Source organism: Misgurnus anguillicaudatus, chromosome 2 (assembly GCF_027580225.2).
Source record: "Misgurnus anguillicaudatus chromosome 2, ASM2758022v2, whole genome shotgun sequence".
Lineage (NCBI taxonomy): Eukaryota > Metazoa > Chordata > Actinopteri > Cypriniformes > Cobitidae > Misgurnus > Misgurnus anguillicaudatus.
The window spans coordinates 13,194,833-13,218,308 of record NC_073338.2 but is presented as its reverse complement, the minus strand read 5'-3'; the positions used below and the strand labels follow the sequence as shown (position 1 = coordinate 13,218,308).

Here is a 23,476-nt window from a genome sequence, read left to right as displayed (position 1 = left end):
CCTAATAAAGCAGTTAAATATATATTGGGGGGGGTCGCCTGGTTTTTATCAAAATAAAATACTACATGAATTTTAAATTCTTGTGCTATGCTGCCACTAAGCGATACTGTCCATTATTTGTCCCAATTTCACAATAAACGAATCCAAAAGATCTTGGTCTGAAAGAAATGTAAACGCTGTTTTCTGGAGTAATTGACAGATATATTTAGAATTGGGTTAGGGCTCAAATCTCCTATGGTGTTCCTCAGGGCTCTATCTTGGGTCCTTTGCTCTTCTCATTGTATATGCTTCCACTCGATTATATCTTTCAGAAACATAATTTATCATATCATCTCTACGCTGACGATACTTAATTCTATTTTCCTGTTAAAAACAATAACTGTTCTATGTCCATATGTTGCATGTCTTCAGGACATTAAATGCTGGCTGGATCTGAATTTTTTACAGTTAAACAATGACAAAACTGAAATAATTAAGTTTTTGGTCCAACAACTGTGTTTTCTGGTCTGATAAAGCAGCTTGGCCCTTTGTCTGATCATATTAAAAACCTTGGTGTTGTCTTTGATCCCATGTTGTCCTTTGATTAACAGATTAGCACTGTTGTGAAAAGCAGCTTTTTTCAGTTAAGATCCATTGCTAAAATCAAGAAGATGCTTTCCATGAAAGACCTTCAAACTATAATGCTTTTATAACTTCGAGATGTACAGCACTTTGGCTGCAACGACTGTTGTTTTTAAATGTGCTTTATAAATTAATAAACTAAACTAAACTAAACTAGGGGCTTTTAAAAAATTCTTAAACTATTATTTCACACTAATATGAGGGGGTACCTTTTTTACGGTTTCAGTTAAGGGTAATTTGGGGTTTCTTTGATTAAAATGTTGATCCAGGATCACATCTTACTTTGTGAAATGGGGGGGGGGGGGCTAGCTGGACCCCCATAATCTTTGACATAATTCAAACACTGGTTTAAACAACATGAGAGTGAGTAAATAATGAGTAAATTAAATACTTTTTTAATTATTAAACCTGTAATGTGACATGCATGAGTACAACAAATGACAAGAGCAAACACCATTTACATGCAGGAATTATGCTGCTAATGCAAATCGAGATGGTCATCATTGTAATTCAGAGGTTCCTAAGACAGACTTTACAAAATACAATGTTGGTACAATTTCTGCTTTAACCCTCTAGAAATTACTTTTTCCATTTTTCAATTTCCATTGTAAATGCAGTAATGTAAACTGTCTTTTTGACAAAGGAATATGAAGAGTTCCGATGCAAAACCCGCTAAGTGCGTCTTCTTGTTAATTGTTAATTGCGTTGTTCTTGTAGCCTTTTTTATATAATAGATTCTGCCTAATGCTGCGTTTACATCAGATGCGGTAGAGGTGTCTAGCACGAGTGATTTCAATGTTAAGTCAATGTGAAGACGCGAATGAGGCGTTTAGTGCGGCGCGAATTGAGCATTGCTGCGGCAAATGTGCGAGTTAAAAAATTTGAACTTTGTTGAAAAAACGCACCGTGTTAACCAATCAGGAGCTTGCTCTAGCAGTGATGTGATTACAGAAAGCAAGCGGAGTCGCAGAAGCCCCTCCCATGACACGTGAATGTCTCGATGACTAGAATTTCACGCGCGAATGAAGCGAGTAAACTCAAATTGTTCAAGCGGCAAACTAGGCACGGTAGACACGATTTTGACGCCTCAAACGCGGCTGGTTTGAACCCACAGTAAAAATAACTGTATTTTTGAATGTCCTGAGGCCAAGATTAGGCGAATTTGAAGCAAAATTATTTGATGTTGCAATCATTATCTCATTTTTGACAGAGGTGGGGTTTAGCGGCTGTACATCTGAACTCTTCATATTCACTCTGGTTCAATATAATTCAGCTCTTTTGCAGAAACAAATTAGATTGGATCATGGCTGCTTTTGACTTTATCTTTATAGATATGTGACAGAGTTTGTGGACCTAGGAAATGTGTCAGCATTACGGACGTTCAGAGTTTTGCGTGCCCTTAAAACAATATCAGTGATCCCAGGTGAGGGAACTCTTCAGTTTTACACTGTTTAGTTTATACAGTCATGTCTTTGACTCTACTTTTTTTTGTAGGTTTAAAGACCATCGTGGGTGCCCTCATCCAGTCTGTTAAAAAGCTAGCGGACGTGATGATCCTCACTGTTTTCTGTCTTAGCGTCTTTGCTCTGATTGGTCTACAGCTTTTCATGGGCATCCTACGGCAGAAGTGTGTCCGTAGCCCCGCCTACTGTGTCAACTCCACCTACCCTGGCAACGGGAGCTTCGTCTGTAACAATAAGACCTGGCATTCCTTAAAGGATTTCTTAACCAATGAAGGTTCAATCGATATTAAGTCGATTTAATGGACATTAATATTTGGCTGATGTCAGCAATCCCTCTTATTTTAACTCCTCCCCTTTTAATAACATGTCATATACACTCTCAGAAATAAAGGTACAAAAGTTGTCACTGGGACAGTACCCTTTCAAAAAGGTACACATTTGTACCCAAAGAGTGCATATTAGTACTTTAAACTGCCAAAATGTACCTTTAAAGGTACATGTTTGTACCTAAATGGTACATATTAGGACCTTTTTTAAAGGGTGCTGCCCCAGTGACGGCTTCGTGCCTTTATTTTTGACAGTGTAGAGACAATGTATGATCCAAACAAGTTTCCAATAAATAAATACATTTTAAAGTAATTAAAGGGATACTTCACCGATTTAGCATTCAGCTTTGTATCTGTAGAAACCCGGCAGTATTACTGAATGACCATGTTTCCCTCCATCATTTCCCCCTGAGAGGAGAGATATTATGGAGCAAATTTTGTGCCATAATTGTACAAACAAATCCAGCATGTTTGCAAACAAACTCAATCCGCTTTACAAAGGGAAACTCGACTCGCAAACAAACAGAAAATGCTTTGCAAATACAAAATCAATTTGAGTGAAAATGCAGAGGTGTTAAAAATATGTACTGTGTTTTGCACAAATGTGACCATAATTTTCTCACAAATGTGAACATGATTTTCTCACAAATGTGAACATGATTTTCTCACAAATGTGTGCAATGCAAAACAGCAGATGGCACTTTTTCGACTTTGTCAGACTTTTTCAACCCTCAAAAAACCCTGGATTTCACCTTAGACACCACCCCTGCTTATTATGGCAGCAACTGAATAAAGACATATTTCCTTTGTCGGGCTTCATGTTAAAGGTCCCGTTCTTTCTGTGTTTTTAAAGCTTTGATTGTGTTAACAGTGCTCAATATAACATGTGTTCATGTTTCACGTGTACAAAACACAGTATTTTTCACACAATTTACTTATTTGTGTATACCGCTGTTTTCACGGTCCTAAAAACGGGCTGATGTCTTCTTTGTTCAAAAATTTCCTCCTTCAAAAATGCATTAGTTCTGATTGTTAAGTTTGTTTAGTGGGTTGTGATTTGACAGCAGCTTAGCTTAGCAGAGCAGTTTGAGCTTAGCTGGCGACTGACGTATTCCTGTGGGTGGAGTTTAGTCAAAAACTCTTATATTGACGTAATTCAACTGGGAAGTAGAGGGCTGTAATCCAAACAGGCCGTTTTCTGTAGTCTTTGAAAGGGGAATTCTGTTAAAGAAAATATATTGCCTGGCAGTGAACTTTTCAGCTTTATCAATTTGCAGGTATTATTAACTAACAGCAACATTACACACTAACTAAAGTTTGAAAAAATTGGATCAGGAAGAACGTCACCTTTAATATTATTTAATTTATTAAAAGTGTAATAAAAATAAATGTCTGTTATTAGTACACACAGAATTTGTTTACTATTAACAGATATTTAGGGTGGGTTGCACCAACAAGGATTAAATTAAGCAGAGTTTAGAGCTAATCTAGGGTTTGTTGATCTCAGTTTGATTTTAATTCGAGTTGTGTTGCACCACTTAAATTTAAACACAGATTAACAAATCTTAGATTAAAACTTTAAACTGTATTAAACCCTTCATCTGCGATTTATTTTGTCCGCCATGTTGAATTTTCCGGTGTAATTAAACAGCAATAATGTTGACGTTGTCATTCAAAAAGGAAATAAACAGTTTATACAAGCAAAGGTAATGTAATTTTTGTATTATAAATCACCTACATGCACCGGTAGGCTAATATAAAGGTCTGATTCAAATAAAAACATTTGAAAATCTTTTAAAACAATTGTATTGATTAACAGATTAGGACATATGTGTCGACACAACATTTGTCATGAAGCGCCACCTTGTGTCCGTTCATTTACTGTCCTTCGTCTGACTGGAGCACGCGTGGCGTGACAGAGGAGAAGCACATACAAGCATCGCTGTCAGCGGTGCTGTTAATAATCTTTTTGAGCCGCCAAACACACTTTGTTGAGACGTTATAATAAACGCATCTTTGAGTAGTTCCACCACGCTCACAGTATGTGTTTCTAATCATTTAGCCAGACATTTAATTGTAAAAAAAACATATTTAAACCTCCTCATATGCATGTTTAAAGTTAATCCCTCACTGAGATTTTAAACAGAGTTTAAAGTAATGGAGCAACAGGATTAAAGATAATCTAGGATTACTGTAAAATTTAAACTTGGATCAAAATGGCAGTTTAAATGAAAACCTGTTTATTTTTAAACAGGTTTAAAGTTTGGTGCAACAGAATTATTAAATAAGATTTGATTTAAACCAGATTTAGGCCTAATCCTTGTTGGTGCAACCCACCCTTAGTATTATTAACACTTTCAATAAATTCAATGAGACCAACAGAATGAAGCCCAACAAATGAAATATGTCTTTATTCAGTTGCTGCCACTGGCAGGGGTGGTATCTAAGGTAAAATTCAGGGCTTTTTAGGGAGATTAGTTGAAAATGTCTGAAAAAAATCGAAAAAGTGCCATCTGCTGTTTTGGATTGCACACATTTGTGAGAAAATCATGTTCACATTTGTGAGAAAATCATGTTCACATTTGTGAGAAAATCATGTTCACATTTGTGAGAAAATCATGTTCACATTTGTGAGAAAATCATGTTCACATTTGTGAGAAAATCATGTTCACATTTGTGAGAAAATCATGGTCTTGCAAAGCATTTTCTGTTTGTTTGCGAGTCGAGTTTCCCTTTGCAAAGCGGATTGAGTTTGTTTGCAACATGCTGGATTTGTTTGTACAATTATGGCACAAAATTCGCTCCATACGATATCTGCATTTTGGTTCTGCAAAAAAGTCCTCCGATGATGCAAAAATCGTCATATTACATCATCGGAGGACTTTTTTGCAGAACCAAAATGCAGATATCTCTCCTCTCAGGGGGAAATGAGGGAGGGAAACATGGTCATTCAGTAATACTGCCGGGTTTCTACAGAAACAAAGCTGAATGCTAAATCGGTGAAGTATCCCTTTAAAGTTGTATTAAATAAATGTGAAATTCAATGCGTCAGTGATTCGATATGTTTTTGAAATGTGACTGAATTAACCTCTTTGCTGTTTCTCAGACAACTTCTACAAAATTGAAGGATCAAAGGATGCCTTAATATGTGGATACAGCAGTGATGCTGGGTAGGTAATCTCTCCTCTTACTTTATATAATTACTCGTTTTACTCCCAACCAGAGAGAAGGAATCTTCAGAAGTTCAGTCTTTGTTGCATGCTTGGTTTCTGTTTCTGCAGCATCCGTCTGCATATATATATATATATATATATATATATATATATATATATATATATATATATATATATATATATATATATATATATATATATATATAAATCTGAAGAGATATAATGTAAATGTAGCAGGTCAGATGGCTAAAAATTTCATTAAAGGGATAGTTCACACAAAAAAAGTTCTGTCATCATTTATTTACACTTAAGTTGTTAAATTTCTTTGTTCTGCTGAACACAAAGGAAGACATTTTGAAGGAAGTTCGTATCCAAACAGATCTGGGGCACCATTTACTTCCATAGTATTATTATATTTCTACTATGGTGGAAGTCAATGGTTCCCCCAGATCTGTTTGTTACAAACATTCTTCAAAATATCTTCCTTTGTGTTCAGCAGAATAAAGTCATTTATACAGGTTTGTAACAACAAGATGGGGGTAAATGATGACAGAATTTTCATTTATCTGTGAACTATCCCTTAGGGCGCACTCACACTATCCAAACCAAACCGTGCTCGGGCGCGTTTGACCCCCAAAGCCTGGTTTGTTTGACAAGTGTGATCGCTCTGTTCCGTGCCCGGGTGCGGATTGGTTAATCGCGCCGCGGCCGGGTTGCAGAGGTGGGCCGGAGCACGGTTCACTTGGGCTCAGGCGCGGAAGGCTGTGGTGTGAGCGCATTAACGTAACGTAACCCCGCTGCATAACGTAACCCCGCTACGCGCATCAAAGGGTTTTTACGGCGGCAGATGCAGGTGAGTGGTCGCGCAGCTGACGTCTTCACCTTTTGAATCGCGCTCAGGCGCGAATGCGCTCACACCACAGCCTTCCGCGCCTGAGCCCAAGTGAACCGCGCTCCGGCCCACCTCTGCAACCCAGCCGTGGTTCACTTGGGCTCAGGCGCGGAAGGCTGTGGTGTGAGCGCATTCGCGCCTGAGCGCGATTCAAAAGGTGAAGACGTCAGCTGTGCGACCACTCACCTGCATCTGCCGCCGTAAAAACCTTTTGATGCGCGCAGCGGGGTTACGTGAATGTCCGAGCTGAGCACGTGACAGATCAACTAAGCAATATGATGACATGTGAGAAGGCTGTCTGTAATCGCACACCAAACGACTCCGAATAAAAAACACAGACTTATCAATACGGTGGGTTCCAGTGTTAAGGGAGAGCTTTACTTCCTGCTTTTTTCAAAACAAACGCATCTTAATGACGAAAGCGCGCCCGGACTCGGATCGATAAAAAGTACAGTGTGAGTGCGTGCACCATGGGGGAGAAGGGAGGGGTGACAATCGCGCTGGGGCATGGTTTGGTTTGGTTTGGATAATGTGAGTGCGCCCTTAAATTCATCAAAAAGTATTCACACACGTTTACATTTATCCAAACCAAACCGCGCTCGGGCGCGTTTGACCCCCAAAGCCTGGTTTGTTTGACAAGTGTGATCGCTCTGTTCCGCGCCCGGGCGCGGATTGGTTAACGTAACGTAACCCCGCTGCGTAACGTAACCCTGCTACGCGCATCAAAGGGTTTTTACGGCGGCAGATGCAGGTGAGTGGTCGCGCAGCTGACGTCTTCACCTTTTGAATCGCGCTCAGGCGCGAATGCGCTCACACCACAGCCTTCCGCGCCTGAGCCCAAGTGAACCGCGCTCCGGCCCACCTCTGCAACCCAGCCGTGGTTCACTTGGGCTCAGGCGCGGAAGGCTGTGGTGTGAGCGCATTCGCGCCTGAGCGCGATTCAAAAGGTGAAGACGTCAGCTGCGCGACCACTCACCTGCATCTGCCGCAGTAAAAACCTTTTGATGCGCGCAGCGGGGTTACGTGAATGTCCGAGTTGCGCACGTGACAGATCAACTAAGCAATATGATGACATGTGAGAGGGCTGTCTGTAATCGCGCACCAAACGACTCCGGGTAAAAACACAGACTTATCATTATGGTGGGTTCCAGTGTTAAGGGTGAGCTTTACTTCCTGCTTTTTTCAAAACAAACGCATCTTAATGACGAAAGCGCGCCCGGACTCGGATCGATAAAAAGTACAGTGTGAGTGCGTGCACCATGGGGGAGAAGGGAGGGGTAACAATCGCGCTGGGGCATGGTTTGGTTTGGTTTGGATAATGTGAGTGCGCCCTTAATCTATACTTTTCTTTATGTGTGTTCACTGGGGATTGAACCCATGACCTTTGTGTTGCTACTGATCCCAGTCATCATGCCAAACTGTCCTTCCCAACTGTAGATTAACTGGTTCTCATCATGAATATAGCCATAGATGCTGGAATAGTGGAAATATATAAACAATATAAACAAACTAATTACACATGTACTCTTTGATATACAATATTTGGATGAGAAAGGTTATATTGGAATATAAACATCTGAAAGAGTGAAAGTCTTTTAGTGTGCGTGTGGCTGTCTCTTTCCGATCTGCAATATTTAGTGAAATAATCTCTTAAATCCCAGCTACAGTGCCAGGGCTAGTTCAAGGATTTTACTGTACTAAATTTCCATCTGTATTAATGTTACACTCTGCAATGTTTTGAGGTAAACTAATGATCAAAAATAGAAAGCGATTAACAAAAAATTAAAAAAATTACAAATTCAGTTTGATGAACCAATGAATTTTTGAAATGTTGACCAGACATTATAAGTGTGTGTGTGTGACTAATTTTAAATATGCCCCATAGTTTTGTCACCTGTTACCCACCCGCATTTTGCTGCTTTCCGAGTATTAACACTTGCAACTGCTGTAAAAAGGCCCATAACTCCTCTGATGTTACTTACAGACTCAATCATTTATATATTTTTATAAATTAAGGCCTGTAAATGTTTTCACATCACCCTCCAGTCCATACAATAAGAAACTCTCGTAGTATTTTGTATCTGTTTGTGATATGATTTATTTAACCCTGTTCTTCAGGGCTCATACTACACAACATGAGGATTTCCCTCTGTATTCACATCTGATCTCTTCTAAGCCCTTTTGTTGGTTTGTTAATGGCTGTTTTTATGACAACCAACATTGGGGATTAGGACAGCTCTTTTCTCTCTCTCTCTCTCTCTTTCTCTCTCTCTCTCTCTCTCTCTCTCTCTTTCACTTTATCAGGGCTGATAAAATGCAGTGTAATGATGAATACAGCGAGAAAAATCCCACACATAACGTAAGTCTATAAGTTATAAGGCGTCGTTACATTGCACTTTCAGATTATGTACCGCCTCAATGGCATATAAATGCTACATAACAGTGAACTGGAATCTGGTGAGAAGTCGAAGTGCAGAATGATGTCGTAAAAATCATTGATAGGTTATTGGTGGAAGTGAGGGAAGTGCCAATACATTCATACTTAATTTTGATTTCATAGGGGCTATCAAAAGACTTTCTTATATACAAGAACATGCGCTAAAATGTAAAAAGTGAACGTTGGATCTACTTAAAAATGTTTTTTATTTTATAATTCTTTAAAATAATTAAGTTTTATCAAATTTTCTCACTTTAAGTGAAAGTCAACAAAGTCTCTTCATGGAAGTCGCACCACATTTGCAGCTATTTTAGTCTAAAATGAACACTAAAGTCCTATCTACTTGAACGATATACAGTTTAATCTATTGTGTGCTAGTCACAATTAAAGTGAATTATTTCCAACCAACTTGGAAATTAAACCTTTTTTTTTCCTTCCCTCCTCTATTCTAACCGAATGAATTTATCTAAATGTATCTATTAATTGGATTACTGCTAAACATGTATGCATTACTTTAAATAACCCCTCATTCTTTACACACACATACATTTACAACATGATATGTATGGGCAATGGCTGTATTTATTGTTTGTTTGTCTTATCTGTTTTCTGTTTTGTTCTATTCATTGTTATTTACCACATGTAAATAGAGTCACTTTCTGTGTTTGCACTATATAAAAAAGAAAAGAAAAAGAAATTAAACCTGACATAAAATGTACCACAACTTTTGTTTCTTAAAGGCGGGGTGCATGATCTTTGAATGCCAATGTTGATATTTGAAATCACCTAAACAAACACGCCCCTACCCCAATAGCATCTGGACCTTCTTTTGATAGACCCTCCCCACACATGCGCAACCCAGGCAACAATGTCAGTTAGTAGACACGCCCCTTACTGCTGACTGGCTACAAGTATGTTTTGGTACTTGGCCCGACTCCCTTTTCCAAAATGTTTTTCAAAAATCATGAACCCCGCCTTTAAGATCAAATTGAGTTAAAACACTTCTTTCTGGTACTGAGCATGCACACAGGTTGGCAAGCCCCTCCGCCAGAGAATCATCAGGCTTTATGGATTGATGATTGGTTCATTTAACTGGAAGGCAGGACTTCTGTTGCCAGAATGGCCAAATTGAGCGTTGCATAGTAGTTGCTTAATCTTGTTATATTCTTTTCCATATAAATAATTTAATTTTATGTACAGAGATACATACGTAGAGTAAAAAAGTTTTGTTTAAGTTAAGTCTCTTATATCCAAAAATAATATTAAGTTTTATATTGCTTGCATAAATTTGTAAGCAGTTAATAAGGGACTTAAACCAAAGAGCTTGTTTTCTGCAGCAACCACCTCTGAGACACTGTTACTATAGAGACCTGAGTACCTCTGTCGTCATGACAACTCTGTTATTACCTACTGCACAGGATTAACCTGTTAACTTTATCTGCCCATGACAGTGAGCTGGAACAAACATGCAATTATCACAAATAAGATCGACTTGATTAAAAAGTATTGTAAATGTTACTGCAGTGTTTTATATAAATCTGAACACATTAAGGGAGATCGTGGATCTCTCTCTCTCTTTGTGTTTTCGGGCGAGAGATTTACAGATGGCCTGGTTTTGAGTCTCTGCTGTCCAGCTGTTTGCAGCAGCATTACTGAATGATCCCTCTATGTGAGATTGACATGTGTCCGTTCTCTGCTTGGCCTGTCACTCAACCCTAATGTCGCCATGGTAACAGAAGGAAATATAGGAACTGTTTCTCAATTCCAAGAATGCAAAGAATGGACTTGCGTTCTCGTGGAGATCGATCTTGCCAGGCGAGCTCGGAAGAATGAACTCAGAAGGTCGCGAGAACACAGAACGCACTTATGAGAATTGAGATGTGTGTGATCTTCCTGTTGGTCACCTGAGCTCCGCCATTGTTTTGGCGCAATGACTTATGGGGCGTGAAGCGATTTCAGCGCGCAAGTCGGCACTCGATGCATCCTCGATATCAAGAACACATCCGGGTATTTTCATGCGTCCTCTGTACTTGCGTTCTTGAGAATTGGAATGAACTTCGACTGTTAATGATGACGTAGATCAAGGACACGAGAACGCAAGATCGCTGAAGAACGCATATTGAGAAACAGCCAGGATTAACTAAGTCCAAAAAATTTTTAAAAAATTAACTCTATATTCGTCTGTTTCCTTATAATCCGTTTGTGACTTGCTGTGTCCTCTTGGGACCAAAAATGTATTCATCTACATTACAGCGGGGAAAATAAGTATTTGACACATCAGCATTTTTATCACTTAAGCTGGGTACACACCAAAAGATAATCTGGCTTATTTTGGGCTGATTTCTCCCCTTCCAACAATCCTAGATATGTCCCGAGTATCGCTATGGTTCTACAGATTATTTTATCAGATTGTCCCTTCGTGTGAGGTGTGTTAAGAGTGTCCGAACCTGCTCGGAAGAACGTCGGAGCCGCGCCGATCGCGAATCGTAAATATTCAACATGTTGAATATTTACGATCAGAAATCCTGATGTGTGTGGGGAATCCCGAGGACAAACGCGAGCACACTATTGAAATTATCACGTGAAACGAAACCATATCCAATCAGAAAGCGAGATGAGGGAAGACGGAAGCAGTCATGGTGCAGCAGAAAGGCCGCTTCTCAATCCGTAGGTCGCATTTCCAGGCTGTATATACGTCATCAAGACTGTCTTATTTCAGAATATATAAAATTGGCTATTATTCGTTGTTCATCGTATATTGTTTTAATAAACTTATGACTTGTGAATGTAATGCTCAGTTAACTTGAATAAACCAGGTTTCATGACGTATGCAGCCTGCATATGCGACCTCCGCAGGCTACAGCCTTCGGATTGAGAAACGGCCAAAGTGAAGTTGATGTGGACCGTAGAGATGGAGGATCAGCTTGTTGATTTGTGGCAACAGCACGAATGTTTATAAAATGTGTCTTGTAAAAATTATTCCAAGCACTATCATTGAAATGTCTTCCTGCATATCGTCCGCCATGCTTGTTTTGAAGTCTTGCGAGATTTTGTGGGATTTCCTGTGTTCACAGTCGAGACTCTGATTAAAAATCTGTTTGTGTGTGGTCTGCTGTCTTTAACACATAATGGCACACCACACACTATAGGAGCAAAACAGATAAATCTAGGATTTTTTATCCTAAAGTTTGTGGTCCATCACATTTTTAAAATCTTATAAGATGTAAAAAATCTTTTGGTGTGTACCCAGCATAAGGGGATTTCTAAGTGGGCTATTGACACAAAATTTCCACCAGGTGTAGCAATCAAGCCAAATTTTGAATACAAAGAAATCAGAACATTTAAGTATACAAGTTGAGTCATAATAAATAAAGTGAAATGACACAGGGAATAAGTATTGAACAAATGAAGAGAACAAGGTGCAAAATGCATTGAAAGCCAGGAGGCCACCTGAAAACTGTCAGAGAAACCCTGCCCCTTATCAGTAATAATTGATATCAGCTGCTTTAGTCCTAAGTGATGGCCTATAAAGGCTTCTCATTACCCAGGAGGCACACAGGAAAGACTTCATGATGGGTAAAAGCAAAGAACTCTTTCAAGATCTTCGTAATCTTATCGTTGAATGGGGGAATGGTTATAGCAGCCATATCACCCTGTAGCCCAAGACAGCTTGCCCACTGAAGCTAAGCAGGGCTGAGCCTGGTCAGTACTTGGATGGGAGACCACCTGGGAAAACCAGGTTGCTGCTGGTAGTGGTGTTAGTGAGACCAGCAGGGGGTGCTCACCCTCACCCTGTGGTCTGTGTGGGTCCTAACACCCCAGTATAGTGATGGGGACACTATACTGTCAAAAAAGCACCGTCCTTCGGATGAGACGTTAAACCGAGGTCCTGACTCTCTGTGGTCATTAAAAATACCAGGATGTCCTTTGAAAAGAGTAGGGGTGTGCCCCGGCATCCTGGACAAACTTGCCCATTGTCCTACTAATCATCCCTCATACTAATTGGCGATATCACTCTGTCTCCTCTCCACTAATAAGCTGGTGTGTGGTGGGCGTTCTGGCGCAGTATGGCTGCCGTCGCATCATCCAAGTGGATGCTGCACATTGGTGGTGGTTGAGGAGATTCCCCTGTTCATATGTAAAGCGCTTTGAGTACTGAGAAAAGCGCTATATAAATGTAAGGAATTATTATTATTATTATTATTATTATAGGTGCATTTCCAGAATGCTGACTGTTTCTGTAAGCATTGTGGGGGCCATTATCCGGAAATGGAAAGAGCATCACTTCACCATAAACCGGCCATGATCAGGTAATCCACGTAAGATCCCTGTCTGAGGAGTCCAAAGAATAATCAGCAGAGTTCTCCAAGAGCCAAGAAACACTCAGGCAGAACTTCAGACCTTGCATCAGCAGGTACTGTTGTTTCAAAGAAAACTATAAGCAGTGCACTGAACCGCCATGGCATCCATGCATGCTCGCCACACAAGACTCCATTGCTGAACAAAAAGCATGTTGAGGCTTGGTTAAAGTTTGTGAAAGAGCATTTGGAGAAGTCTGTGGATTATTGGCAGACTATAGTACAGTCAGATGAAAGCAAAATTGAACTTTTTGGCAGTCATTCTACACACCACTGCCCACCACCCCAAGAACATTATACCAACATCAAAATCTGCTGCCATCTACCAGAAAGCTGAAAATGAAAAGAGGGTGGACATTTCAGCAAGACAATGATCCCAAACACAAGGCCAAGAAAACAATGAAGTCAATCACCTGACCTAAATCCCATAGAAAATCTATGGAGAGAACTGAAGATTAAAGTTCATAAAAGAGGCCCAAGGAACCTTTAAGATTTAAAGACCATTTGTGTGGAAGAATGGGCCAGAATCCCTCCTGAGCAATGCAGACGACTGGTCTCTCCATACAAGAGGCGTTTAGAAGCTGTAATCACCAACAAAGGCTTTTCTACAAAGTATTAAATAAAGTGTGTTCAATACTTATTCCCTGTGTCATTTCAATTTATTTATTATGACTCAACTTGTATACTTAAATGTTCTGTTTTTTTGTATAAATCCAATATTTGGCTTAATGGCTACATCTGGTGGAAATTTTGTCTCAATAGCCCACTTAGAAATCCCCTTAACGATAAAAATGCTGATGTGTCAAATACTTATTTTCCCGCTGTATATATTGTTTTTGTAAATAAAGTAAGGACCAATAAGATGTTTTTGCAAAAAATTTATAAGATTCACACGTTTCTTTGTTTCTCACACTTATATTTTTATGTTTTACCTCTACAGGAAGTGTCCTGATGGGTTTGACTGTTTGAAAACAAGTCGGAACCCAAACTACGGCTACACGAGTTTTGACACTTTTGGCTGGGCCTTCCTGGCTCTCTTCAGATTAATGACACAGGACTACTGGGAAAACCTTTATCATCAGGTAAAGTGCACCCCATAACAGTAGTTTGAATTAATGTCAAATATCAACTTCTGATATAGGGTTAGTTTCAAAAGAATATCCATAATATAAACTTTACATGACACTAGCACATTGCCACCCATCCCAAAATACAGGATTGTCCTGTAATTACACTCAAAACATGCTGGGTTGTTTTTAACCCAGCTTTGGGTCAAAAAGGGACAAACCAAGGCATCCCAGAAATTGTTTATATTTGACCCAACAATGGGTTAAAAGAACACAGGAATTTGGTTTAAAACAACCCAGCATAAGTTCAATTACAAACCAGTGGGTTGAGTTTGTCCGTTTTTGACCCAGGGCTGGGATAAAAACAACCCAGTATTTTTGGAGAGAAATGAAGAAATATTGATTTATAATTATTATTAAAGGCGGGTTGCATGATCTCTGAAAGCCAATGTTGACATTTGAAATCACCTAAACAAACACGCCCCTACCCCAATAGAATCTGGACCTTTTGATAGACCCGCCCCACATATACGCAACTCAGGTAACAATGATGGTTAGTAGACACCCCCTTACTGCTAATTGGCTACAGGTGTGTTTTGGTACTCGAACCCACCCCCTTTTACAAAGCGTTTTTTCCAAAAAACATGCAGCCCGCCTTTAAGACATTATTATTATTAAATTGGAATGTAATTAATACTTTATTATTATTATTATTTATTGCAATATTATTATGATTCAAATTCATACATTTACTTAAAATAACTCTATAATCTGTTGTGTAAATTATTATTTATTTTTTTAATAATATTTATATATTATAAATAACACTATTTCTTATTTTTTTAAGTTTGAGTTAAACTGATGAATTGTGAGAATAGGTATCCCTTATTTTGCCACACTGAAAGTGTCAACCCTACTAACAGATCTGTGCAAAGTTAAATCGGTCTTTAAATACAAATAAACCTGGTTACTCTTGCTTACCAGGAAGTGACTGAAGGTCCAGATTCTTTTTACAGTAACTGTAAAAACAAACTCAACCAACAGGACAATTTTTTTCCATAACAGGCCATAGATGCGTTTTTTAATGACTTTTGTTCAGTTAAAATAACATAAATCTATATAAAACATAATAATAATATAACAAATAAATAAATAATATATTATATTCTAAACAAGAAACCATAATAATAATAATAATATAATAAATAGTAATTTTAATTTCTCTGGCAGACTTTGCGGTCCGCAGGCAAGACCTACATGATTTTCTTTGTGTTGGTGATCTTTCTGGGTTCCTTTTACTTGGTGAATTTGATCCTGGCCGTGGTGGCCATGGCTTATGAGGAGCAAAACCAGGCGACCATCGCAGAGGCCTGGGCTAAAGAGAGAGAGTTTCAGCTGGCAATGGAGCAGCTACGCAAGGAGCAGAGGGTATTTAACATGCCACTGCCATTTGAAATCAATGCTGAAAGTTAAGAATAAAATAAAAATGAGCCCATAATTTACACACCATCAAGCCATCCTAGGTGTATATGACACAGTCAGAGTAATATAAATAACTGGACTTTAGCTTTGTAATGGCATTCGTTTTTAAAGCTCCAAAAAGCACATTCATGTCTTCTGAGATCAAGCTGCAGGTTTTCGTAAGAAAAATATTCGACTCACTTGTGAATGCACATACGGCTGTTGCCATTGATCATAGTTTATAAAGTTTAAAATCTAGATATTTTATACTTTATAGGGTTAGCAAAATATGGGCTAATTTTCATCTTATTTTTAAATTTTATTTATACTGTATTTCTTTAAAGCGGCAATCCATAACTTTTACATTTCTATTGCCATCTCTGTTTGAAACATACAGTTACTTGAAGTTACTTAAAGAGGTTCTTGCTTTACATGGGTTGAGATCAAATAAAGTTGGACTGACCTTATCTGCAATATTTTTAACCAATTGCAACTTTAAAGTCGTCGTGAAATAGAAGTATCGATTGCCTTATTTTCTTCGTGGTGACGTATATCCGAGTGAAACTGGCTTCGGAAATGAAGGGCTGGATTTGAATATGTCCATCAATATCTGATTGGATCGTTTGAAGTTGGGTCATGTTGCTAATTGCTAATCGCTGTGATATTTTCCCGGACTCCGCCTACCTGCCATACCAGGGGCGTCGCTAGATATAAAGCTCTACTGGGGCACAGGCCCCCCATTTTTTAAAACTTTTTTCTTGAAAGCCTGCAGTGTGCAACACTTCTATACAATTTTCATTTGGTTAACCCACTATTCCAACACTGCAACAAGTACTGGGAAAAATAAACATGTATTATAAAATATTTAAGTATTATTATATGTAGTATAAGTATCTTCATATGCTTAACATTATTAACATGTTTGGAGGCATGAAATAATGTCAGCAGAGAAAATATTTTGATGCCCATTTGCATTTTACATAACAATGATTAACTTCTTTTTTACAAAAATATTTTTTATTTTATGACTGCTACTAAAATTATCCATCTTATCTCATTTCGTGACCGACGAATTGGGAAATTTTTATGTAATGTCCTAGAACTAGTGAACTAAATATTAATTTCATATCTGAAAATATGGAACAGCACAGAACCCATACATGTTCATTTTCAACAATGCAATTCTATAGACTTGACAGAGGTTTTCCTGAGACTTTTCTGAGACCTGACTGGTTAAGGATGTATGTTTTACCTCCTTAAACTCGTCAATCTCTCATTTTTGCTTCCCTTTCCCTGCTTTGCACAAAACATTTCTGATGTCCATCACATGAGCCAATAGTGATCCAGTAAGTTTATTATTATTTAGAAACTCGCTTTAGTCTTGTCATGTTTTCATAAGCCAACTCAATTGTGTGGGGTCACCTGGACTTTTGTATGCGGCTGCGCACGGCTGAACAGACGCGCACGGACATGAATTGGTGCGTATACGCATCAGTGCAACTGCTGCGTCGCTTTTTCAAACGTGAATTGGGTAACTAAATTGCATATAGATCTGTTTTGCTTTTGTAAATTAATACACAAGATAAACTGCTAAAATGTAAACTTGAAATTTACACCGGGGCACAAAAGATTTACAATGGGGCACGTGCCCTAGTAAAAGGGGTCTAGCAATGCCCCTGTGCCATACCATATGACCGGAAGTAAAGAGAGAGGGGAGGAGGTTAGCGTTTTTGATTAAAGATTATGAGGCACATTAATTTAAAAAAAAATAATGAAGCTCACAGATGGGTAATTTGTAAAAAAATACCACAATATTACAAAACAAATTATTTTCATGGCGACTTTAACTGGTCAAAATACATAGAGACTTTAGTTGGGAAATTGGTTGCATATGTTATTTGTTTTGACTTTAGTTAAAAACACTTTACACTAATTAAAAAAAATGTTTTTTTGGTCAGTGTATACTATCCTAAAATACACTTTTAATCATGCTGCCATTAAGATAATAATTTAATATCCTTATATTAGTATATATGCACTGTTGCAATTTTTTCAACAAGTTTATTTTTTAACTGCTCGTAGCTGTAAAATGAAAAATATATATTTATATAAGAAGGCAAGTTTTTACGGGTAGTTGAGGTTTGTGGTTGTGAGTGAAGAGTCGGTCACAAAAAATATATTTTTACAGACTGAAAAACACATAATTTAAATCAGTTTTATGCCATTTTTATGTTTTTAAAACAATTTTTAATAAATGTTATTTTTGTGGCAAAAACTTCCTTTTACAGTAAACACAATTAAAGCAGTAATGCTCATTACAGTCGTAAAATATTTGCAGCGTGAAAAAATAAAGCACTCAATTGCAATTACAGTACTGTGATTATTACTGTAATATAAAATCACAATATAGACTTTTAACTCTACAGTAAGTTTACTGTAAAGTAGACTACAGCAACTTACTTGCCAGTTGCTGCCAGCAAGTTGCTGTAGATTTTTTACAGTATTCCTTTTACAGTGTGATATAATATGCAAAAACAAATTACCAGCAGATAAATGTATTAGTAATTTTCTGCATAATGACAAATCAGTCTCTGACAGTTTTATGTTATCTTTGGCATTAGGCATTAGCAAAACAGCGCAGGAAAGAAGCAGAGATGACCAAAGAAGCAGAAATATCACCATCTACTTTTTCTCGGAAAGACTCTGTGAAGCAATGTCGCAGCAGAGCAAGATCCCACGGAACGCTGTCAGAGGACATGGAGGACAACCCAGATCTCCAAGCATCGAAGTTTGATGAGAAAGTATGTGTTTTTATTTGTGATTTTAAAGGATTTAAAATGGTTCACCTTATTCTGTACAGCTGAATTTTAAAACCCTCTCTTCCAGCCAGCTCACCCTTTCTTGGCGACACTTTCCTCACATCCTCTGAGCACTCGTCGAGGAAGCCAAATCAGCATTTTCACCTTCCGGCCACGCAACAACTCAGAGGCCGACTTTGCCGATGATGAACGCAGTGTCCACGATGATGGGCGGAGCCGGGCGGGCTCAATGGCAACGCCATGGCAGAAGCGTCGTACAGCCAGCATCAGAAGTCACTCGTCGCAGGTGCTGACGCCCCTCCTTACTCTCAATGGTAGACTGAACGTTTCTCTGGACCAGAATGGCGTCACGGGTGTCGTGCCGCACACCCCAACCCCACTGCCTGCCATGAGCATGGAAAAGGTCAAAGAGGATATGGTCAGTGAGGCATATGGCTTAATGTCTACATGTTTGATATTGCAAAAGTTCTTAGACTGATGTTCTTGCTCTCTGCCTAGAGTATTTAGGAAGGCAGTTCTTTGGGTTTTAAAAAAAGACAGATGTGTTAATGGCTATGTCGTTCATTTTGATTGACAGGAGCAAGTGTTTCATAAAGAACAAAGCACTGCTACCAAACAGACGGTTAATGTGCCTGAGGAAGCCCCGCCCCCTGGCAGGAAGAGAGGGCTGAGCTCCATTAGCTTCTTCAGTGATGCTATGGATGGTGAGATGTCTGTTCTGAACAGTATCTGATGTGGGATGCCAATTAAATCAAATTTTTGTCTAGGTTACATTTTTAAAATAACAGATATTAAAGTTTTTAGTCATCTACTTTTATGTCATAATGGATTCATAGTTACTCATCTAATAATCTTCATCTCTCTGGTCCTCTTAGAGCTCGAAGAAGCCCGTCAGAAATGTCCTCCATCCTGGTATGAATTTGCAAAAAAGTATTTGATCTGGGGGTGTTCTCCAGCCTGGCTGAGACTGAAGGAGGGGGTCAAAGTCATGGTGATGGATCCCATCCTTGATTTAGCTATTACCACTTGCATTGTGCTCAACACATTGTTCATGGCGCTGGAGCATTACCCCATGACTGATGAATTCAACAGCATGCTTAGTGTTGGAAACCTGGTGAGGATGAAATTTTGCATTTTTTTACTAAACAGTAGACCAGAGTGTTCAATGAAAACCTGTTCAATGACAGTCATTAATATTCATCATTTAAATTGCATGTACAGTGAAGGCCAAAAGTGAGATCCCACTTAGATTTTTTTTCTTTATTAAAAACATATTAAAGATGCATGTTGCATTGGTGTGTTCGGTGTATAAACTGAAGCTCAGCTTTGAGAAGAATTTAAGCAGGCTTGGCAAAAAATATGTGACCCGTATTGGCAAAATGAGTCGGAATGCCACAGTCTCACTTTGAGCTACAGGCAAAAGAAAGTAGTATAAATATTGATTTTGGTCGAAATTAAGGTTTTCATAAAAATAAGTAAATTACGCCCTCATCTAGCGATCCCAAAGCTCTGAATAGTCATTGAACATCTAAAATGATCTTTATTTGTACATTTTCTGAGAGGTGTACCATCCTCAATGTTCTAATCTAATATAAAGATGCGTGCTTCCACATCTGCGTCTGACATTTTGGTGTGGTGTTAAAACATAACTTTGTTTTATCACACCCGAGTTCAGTTTCTCTAGCCACATCCAGGCCTGATTACTGCCCAGATAGCAATTACATTTGGCCCGGATCCGTTTTAAGCCCCTTGCCTCCGCTTCTATCTTAGAGACGTTTTCTGATTGTGAACTAGATCCGTGCCAGATAGAGGTTTCAGCCTAAACATCTAACTGCCATCAGTTCAGTATTTATATCGTTTTGCAGATCTGGCCCAGATCACTTTTCCCATATGTAACCGAAAGACATTAGCTGTGTCTGACACTGATTTGGTCCAGATCTGCAATACGAATCTGAGCCGACACTGATGATCAGGCGGTGCTGGATCGGCCCTGGATCGGCGCTGGCACATATCCGCAACCAGAGGTGTAAAATCCATGTGCCATGAGTAAAAGTTCTCTCCAGTATTTTGTTCCAATCACCTGGATTTGCTAATTAGCACAATTTTTCAGCAGGAGGTGACCTCCTGACTCGTTGGTGTTTTAAGCCCTCAACGAAGCCTTCAAGGCAGCGCTGCCTGGAAGGCACTCCACGCCCCTGAGCGTTTCAGCCAATCACAGCACTGGTGATTAGATATCAGGCCTTCCGCCAGCTTCTGGCGGTTTGGGCTCACCGTTGGTCAGGTGAGTGGCGCAAATATGGTAAGATAGGGATGTGACTGTATTTGAATTCAGCTCAAAATGTTTTGAGCGTTTAATTGACGTGTTTCTGCGTTTTCACGTGTCCGTGGCACGACTTTCTTTTTCGTGCCAGTTTCAGTGTTGGTTACTCAATTTTTTTTCCTTATTTCAAGTCATTGTTGCATGGGATTGGGGTTAGATTTGTGGTTTTTGTCTGATTTTTAAATTGTTTTCGCGTGAGGATAAAATTGGGTTTGGCATAATGCGGACGTCATTTTAAGCATTGGTTATATGTTTATTTGTCAGAATTTTAAACTGTTTTTGCTTGGGGTTAGGGTGAGGATGTCATTTTACGTAACAGAAAGTTGTTCTAATCCCAAGCGACAATTGTAAGATAATAAGAAAAAAAATTGAGTAACCAATACGTGAAACTGGCACAAAAAAGAAAGTTGTGCCACGGACACATGAAAATGCAGAAACACGTCACTTAAACGCTCAAAACATTTTGAGCTGAATTCAAATACAGTCACATTCCTATCTTACCATATCTGCGCTACTCACCTGACTAAAGGTGAGCTCGAACTGGCAGAAGCTGGCGGAAGGCTCGATATCTAGCACCAGTGCTGTGATTGGCTGAAATGCTCAGGGCACGGGGAGTGCCTTCCAGGCAGCGCTGCCTTGAAGGCTTCGTTGAGGGCTTAAAACACCAACGAGTCAGGAGGTCACCTTCTGCTGAAAAACTTTGCTAATTAGCAAATCCAGGTGATTGAAACAAAATACTGGAGAGGACTTTTACTCATGGCACATTTTACACCTCTGTCAGCAACAACCCTGAAAAACAGTCCAGAAACGGCTTCGGCCCGATGTGCGTTTTAGACTCATGAACGAGTCCGGCTCTATCGTTTTGCGGTTGCGGTCCTGTTCCGTTACAGCATCCAGTGGCTACACCCAAACCTGTTCGCAATCAAGAAATCACTTAAATAGGACCTGCCTGACAAAGTGAAGTAGACCAAAAGATCCTCCAAATCTACACATCATGTTGAGATCCAAAGAAATTGCCAAAAACATGAAACAGTGGTGATCCTCCCAAGGAATTGCCGGCTAACCAAAATTACTCCAAGAAGCGACTCATCCAAGAGGTCACAAAAAACCCCACAACAACATCCAAAGAACTGCAAGCCTCACTTGCCTCAGTTAAGGTCAATGTTCATGACTTCACCATACGAAAGAGACTGGCCAAAAATGGCCTGCATGACAGAGTTACATGACGAAAACCGCTACTGAGCAAAAAGAACATAAAGGCTCATCTCAGTTTTGCCAGGAAAACTTTTTGATGATCCCTAAGACTTTTGGTAATCTCTGGGCTGACGAGACAAAAGTTGAACGTTTTGGAAGGTGTGTGTCCCATTACGTCTGGCGTAACGCAACATTTCAGAAAAAAAAAATTAATACCAACAGTAAAATATGGTGGTGGTAGTGTGATGGTCTTGGGCTGTTTTGCTGCTTTAGGACTTGGCAGACTTAAAATGGAACCATAAATTCTGCAATATACCAAAAAATCCTGAAGGACAATGTCCGGCAATCTGTTTGTGAACTCAAGCTGAAGTGAACTTGGGTTTTGCAGCAGGACAATGATCCAAAGCACACCAGCAAGTCCAAAAAACAAAATGAAGAATTTCAAGTGGCCTAGTCAAAGTCCTGACCTCAATCGTATTGAAATGTTGTGACATGACCTTAAAAAGGTGGTTTATGCTCGAAAACCCTCCAATGTGTCTAAATTACAACAATTCTGCAAAGATGAGTGGACCAAAATTCTTCAACAGAGCTGTAACAGACTCATTGCAAGTTATCGCAAAGCTTGATTGCTGTTGTTGGTGCTACCATTTTTACCAAATTTTTCGATCAATAAATACCTTAAAGTTTAGTGTTTTGTTTATTTTACACCCTACACCGCAAATTTAGATAGATTAATCTAACCTGAGGAACATTTAAAGGACATATTGTACAAACCCAGACCCCTCACTTTTGGCCACTCCTGTATAGTATTATGCCAGCATTACATTGGTAATTAGCTACACTGTTTTGCTTCACTATTTGATAACAACAGTCAATTACAGTCTTTACCATGTTTTTCCTTACTTTTTATATTTTTAACCAATTGATTTGAACATAATGTTTTGTTCATGCTTACCAGGTGTTCACAGGAATCTTCACAGCTGAGATGTTGCTGAAGATCTTGGCTCTGGATCCATACTATTATTTCCAGCGAGGTTGGAACATCTTTGATGGGATCATTGTTTGTTTGAGTCTGATGGAATTGGGCCTTTCCAATGTGGAAGGCTTATCCGTCCTCCGCTCGTTCAGACTGGTGAGTTTAACAAGCAACTTTATTACTGACTATACTCCAAAACCTGTAAAGATTTTACACTTCTAACATTAAAGGGCACCCATTATGCCCATTTTTAGAAAATGCAATATAAGTCTCAGGTGTGCCCAGAATGTGTCTGTGAAGTTTCAGCTCAAAATACCCCACAGATCATTTATTATAGCCCTCTACATTATGACATTAAACACTGCTGTT

The 23,476-nt window shown here is 39.1% G+C and overlaps 1 protein-coding gene across 1 annotated transcript in view; it reads left to right on the top strand.

Annotated features, from left to right (window-relative positions):
• scn12aa (sodium channel, voltage gated, type XII, alpha a) overlaps nt 1–23,476 on the top strand; it is a 40,914-nt gene that overhangs the window by 3,352 nt on the left and 14,086 nt on the right. Inside the window, exons 3-12 of the mRNA XM_055201442.2 lie at nt 1,953–2,044; nt 2,116–2,358; nt 5,517–5,580; nt 14,211–14,352; nt 15,568–15,765; nt 18,420–18,599; nt 18,685–19,035; nt 19,195–19,321; nt 19,493–19,731; nt 23,090–23,263. Coding sequence (XP_055057417.2) covers nt 1,953–2,044; nt 2,116–2,358; nt 5,517–5,580; nt 14,211–14,352; nt 15,568–15,765; nt 18,420–18,599; nt 18,685–19,035; nt 19,195–19,321; nt 19,493–19,731; nt 23,090–23,263 — 1,810 coding nt within the window. The remainder of the gene's footprint in view (nt 1–1,952; nt 2,045–2,115; nt 2,359–5,516; nt 5,581–14,210; nt 14,353–15,567; nt 15,766–18,419; nt 18,600–18,684; nt 19,036–19,194; nt 19,322–19,492; nt 19,732–23,089; nt 23,264–23,476) is intronic.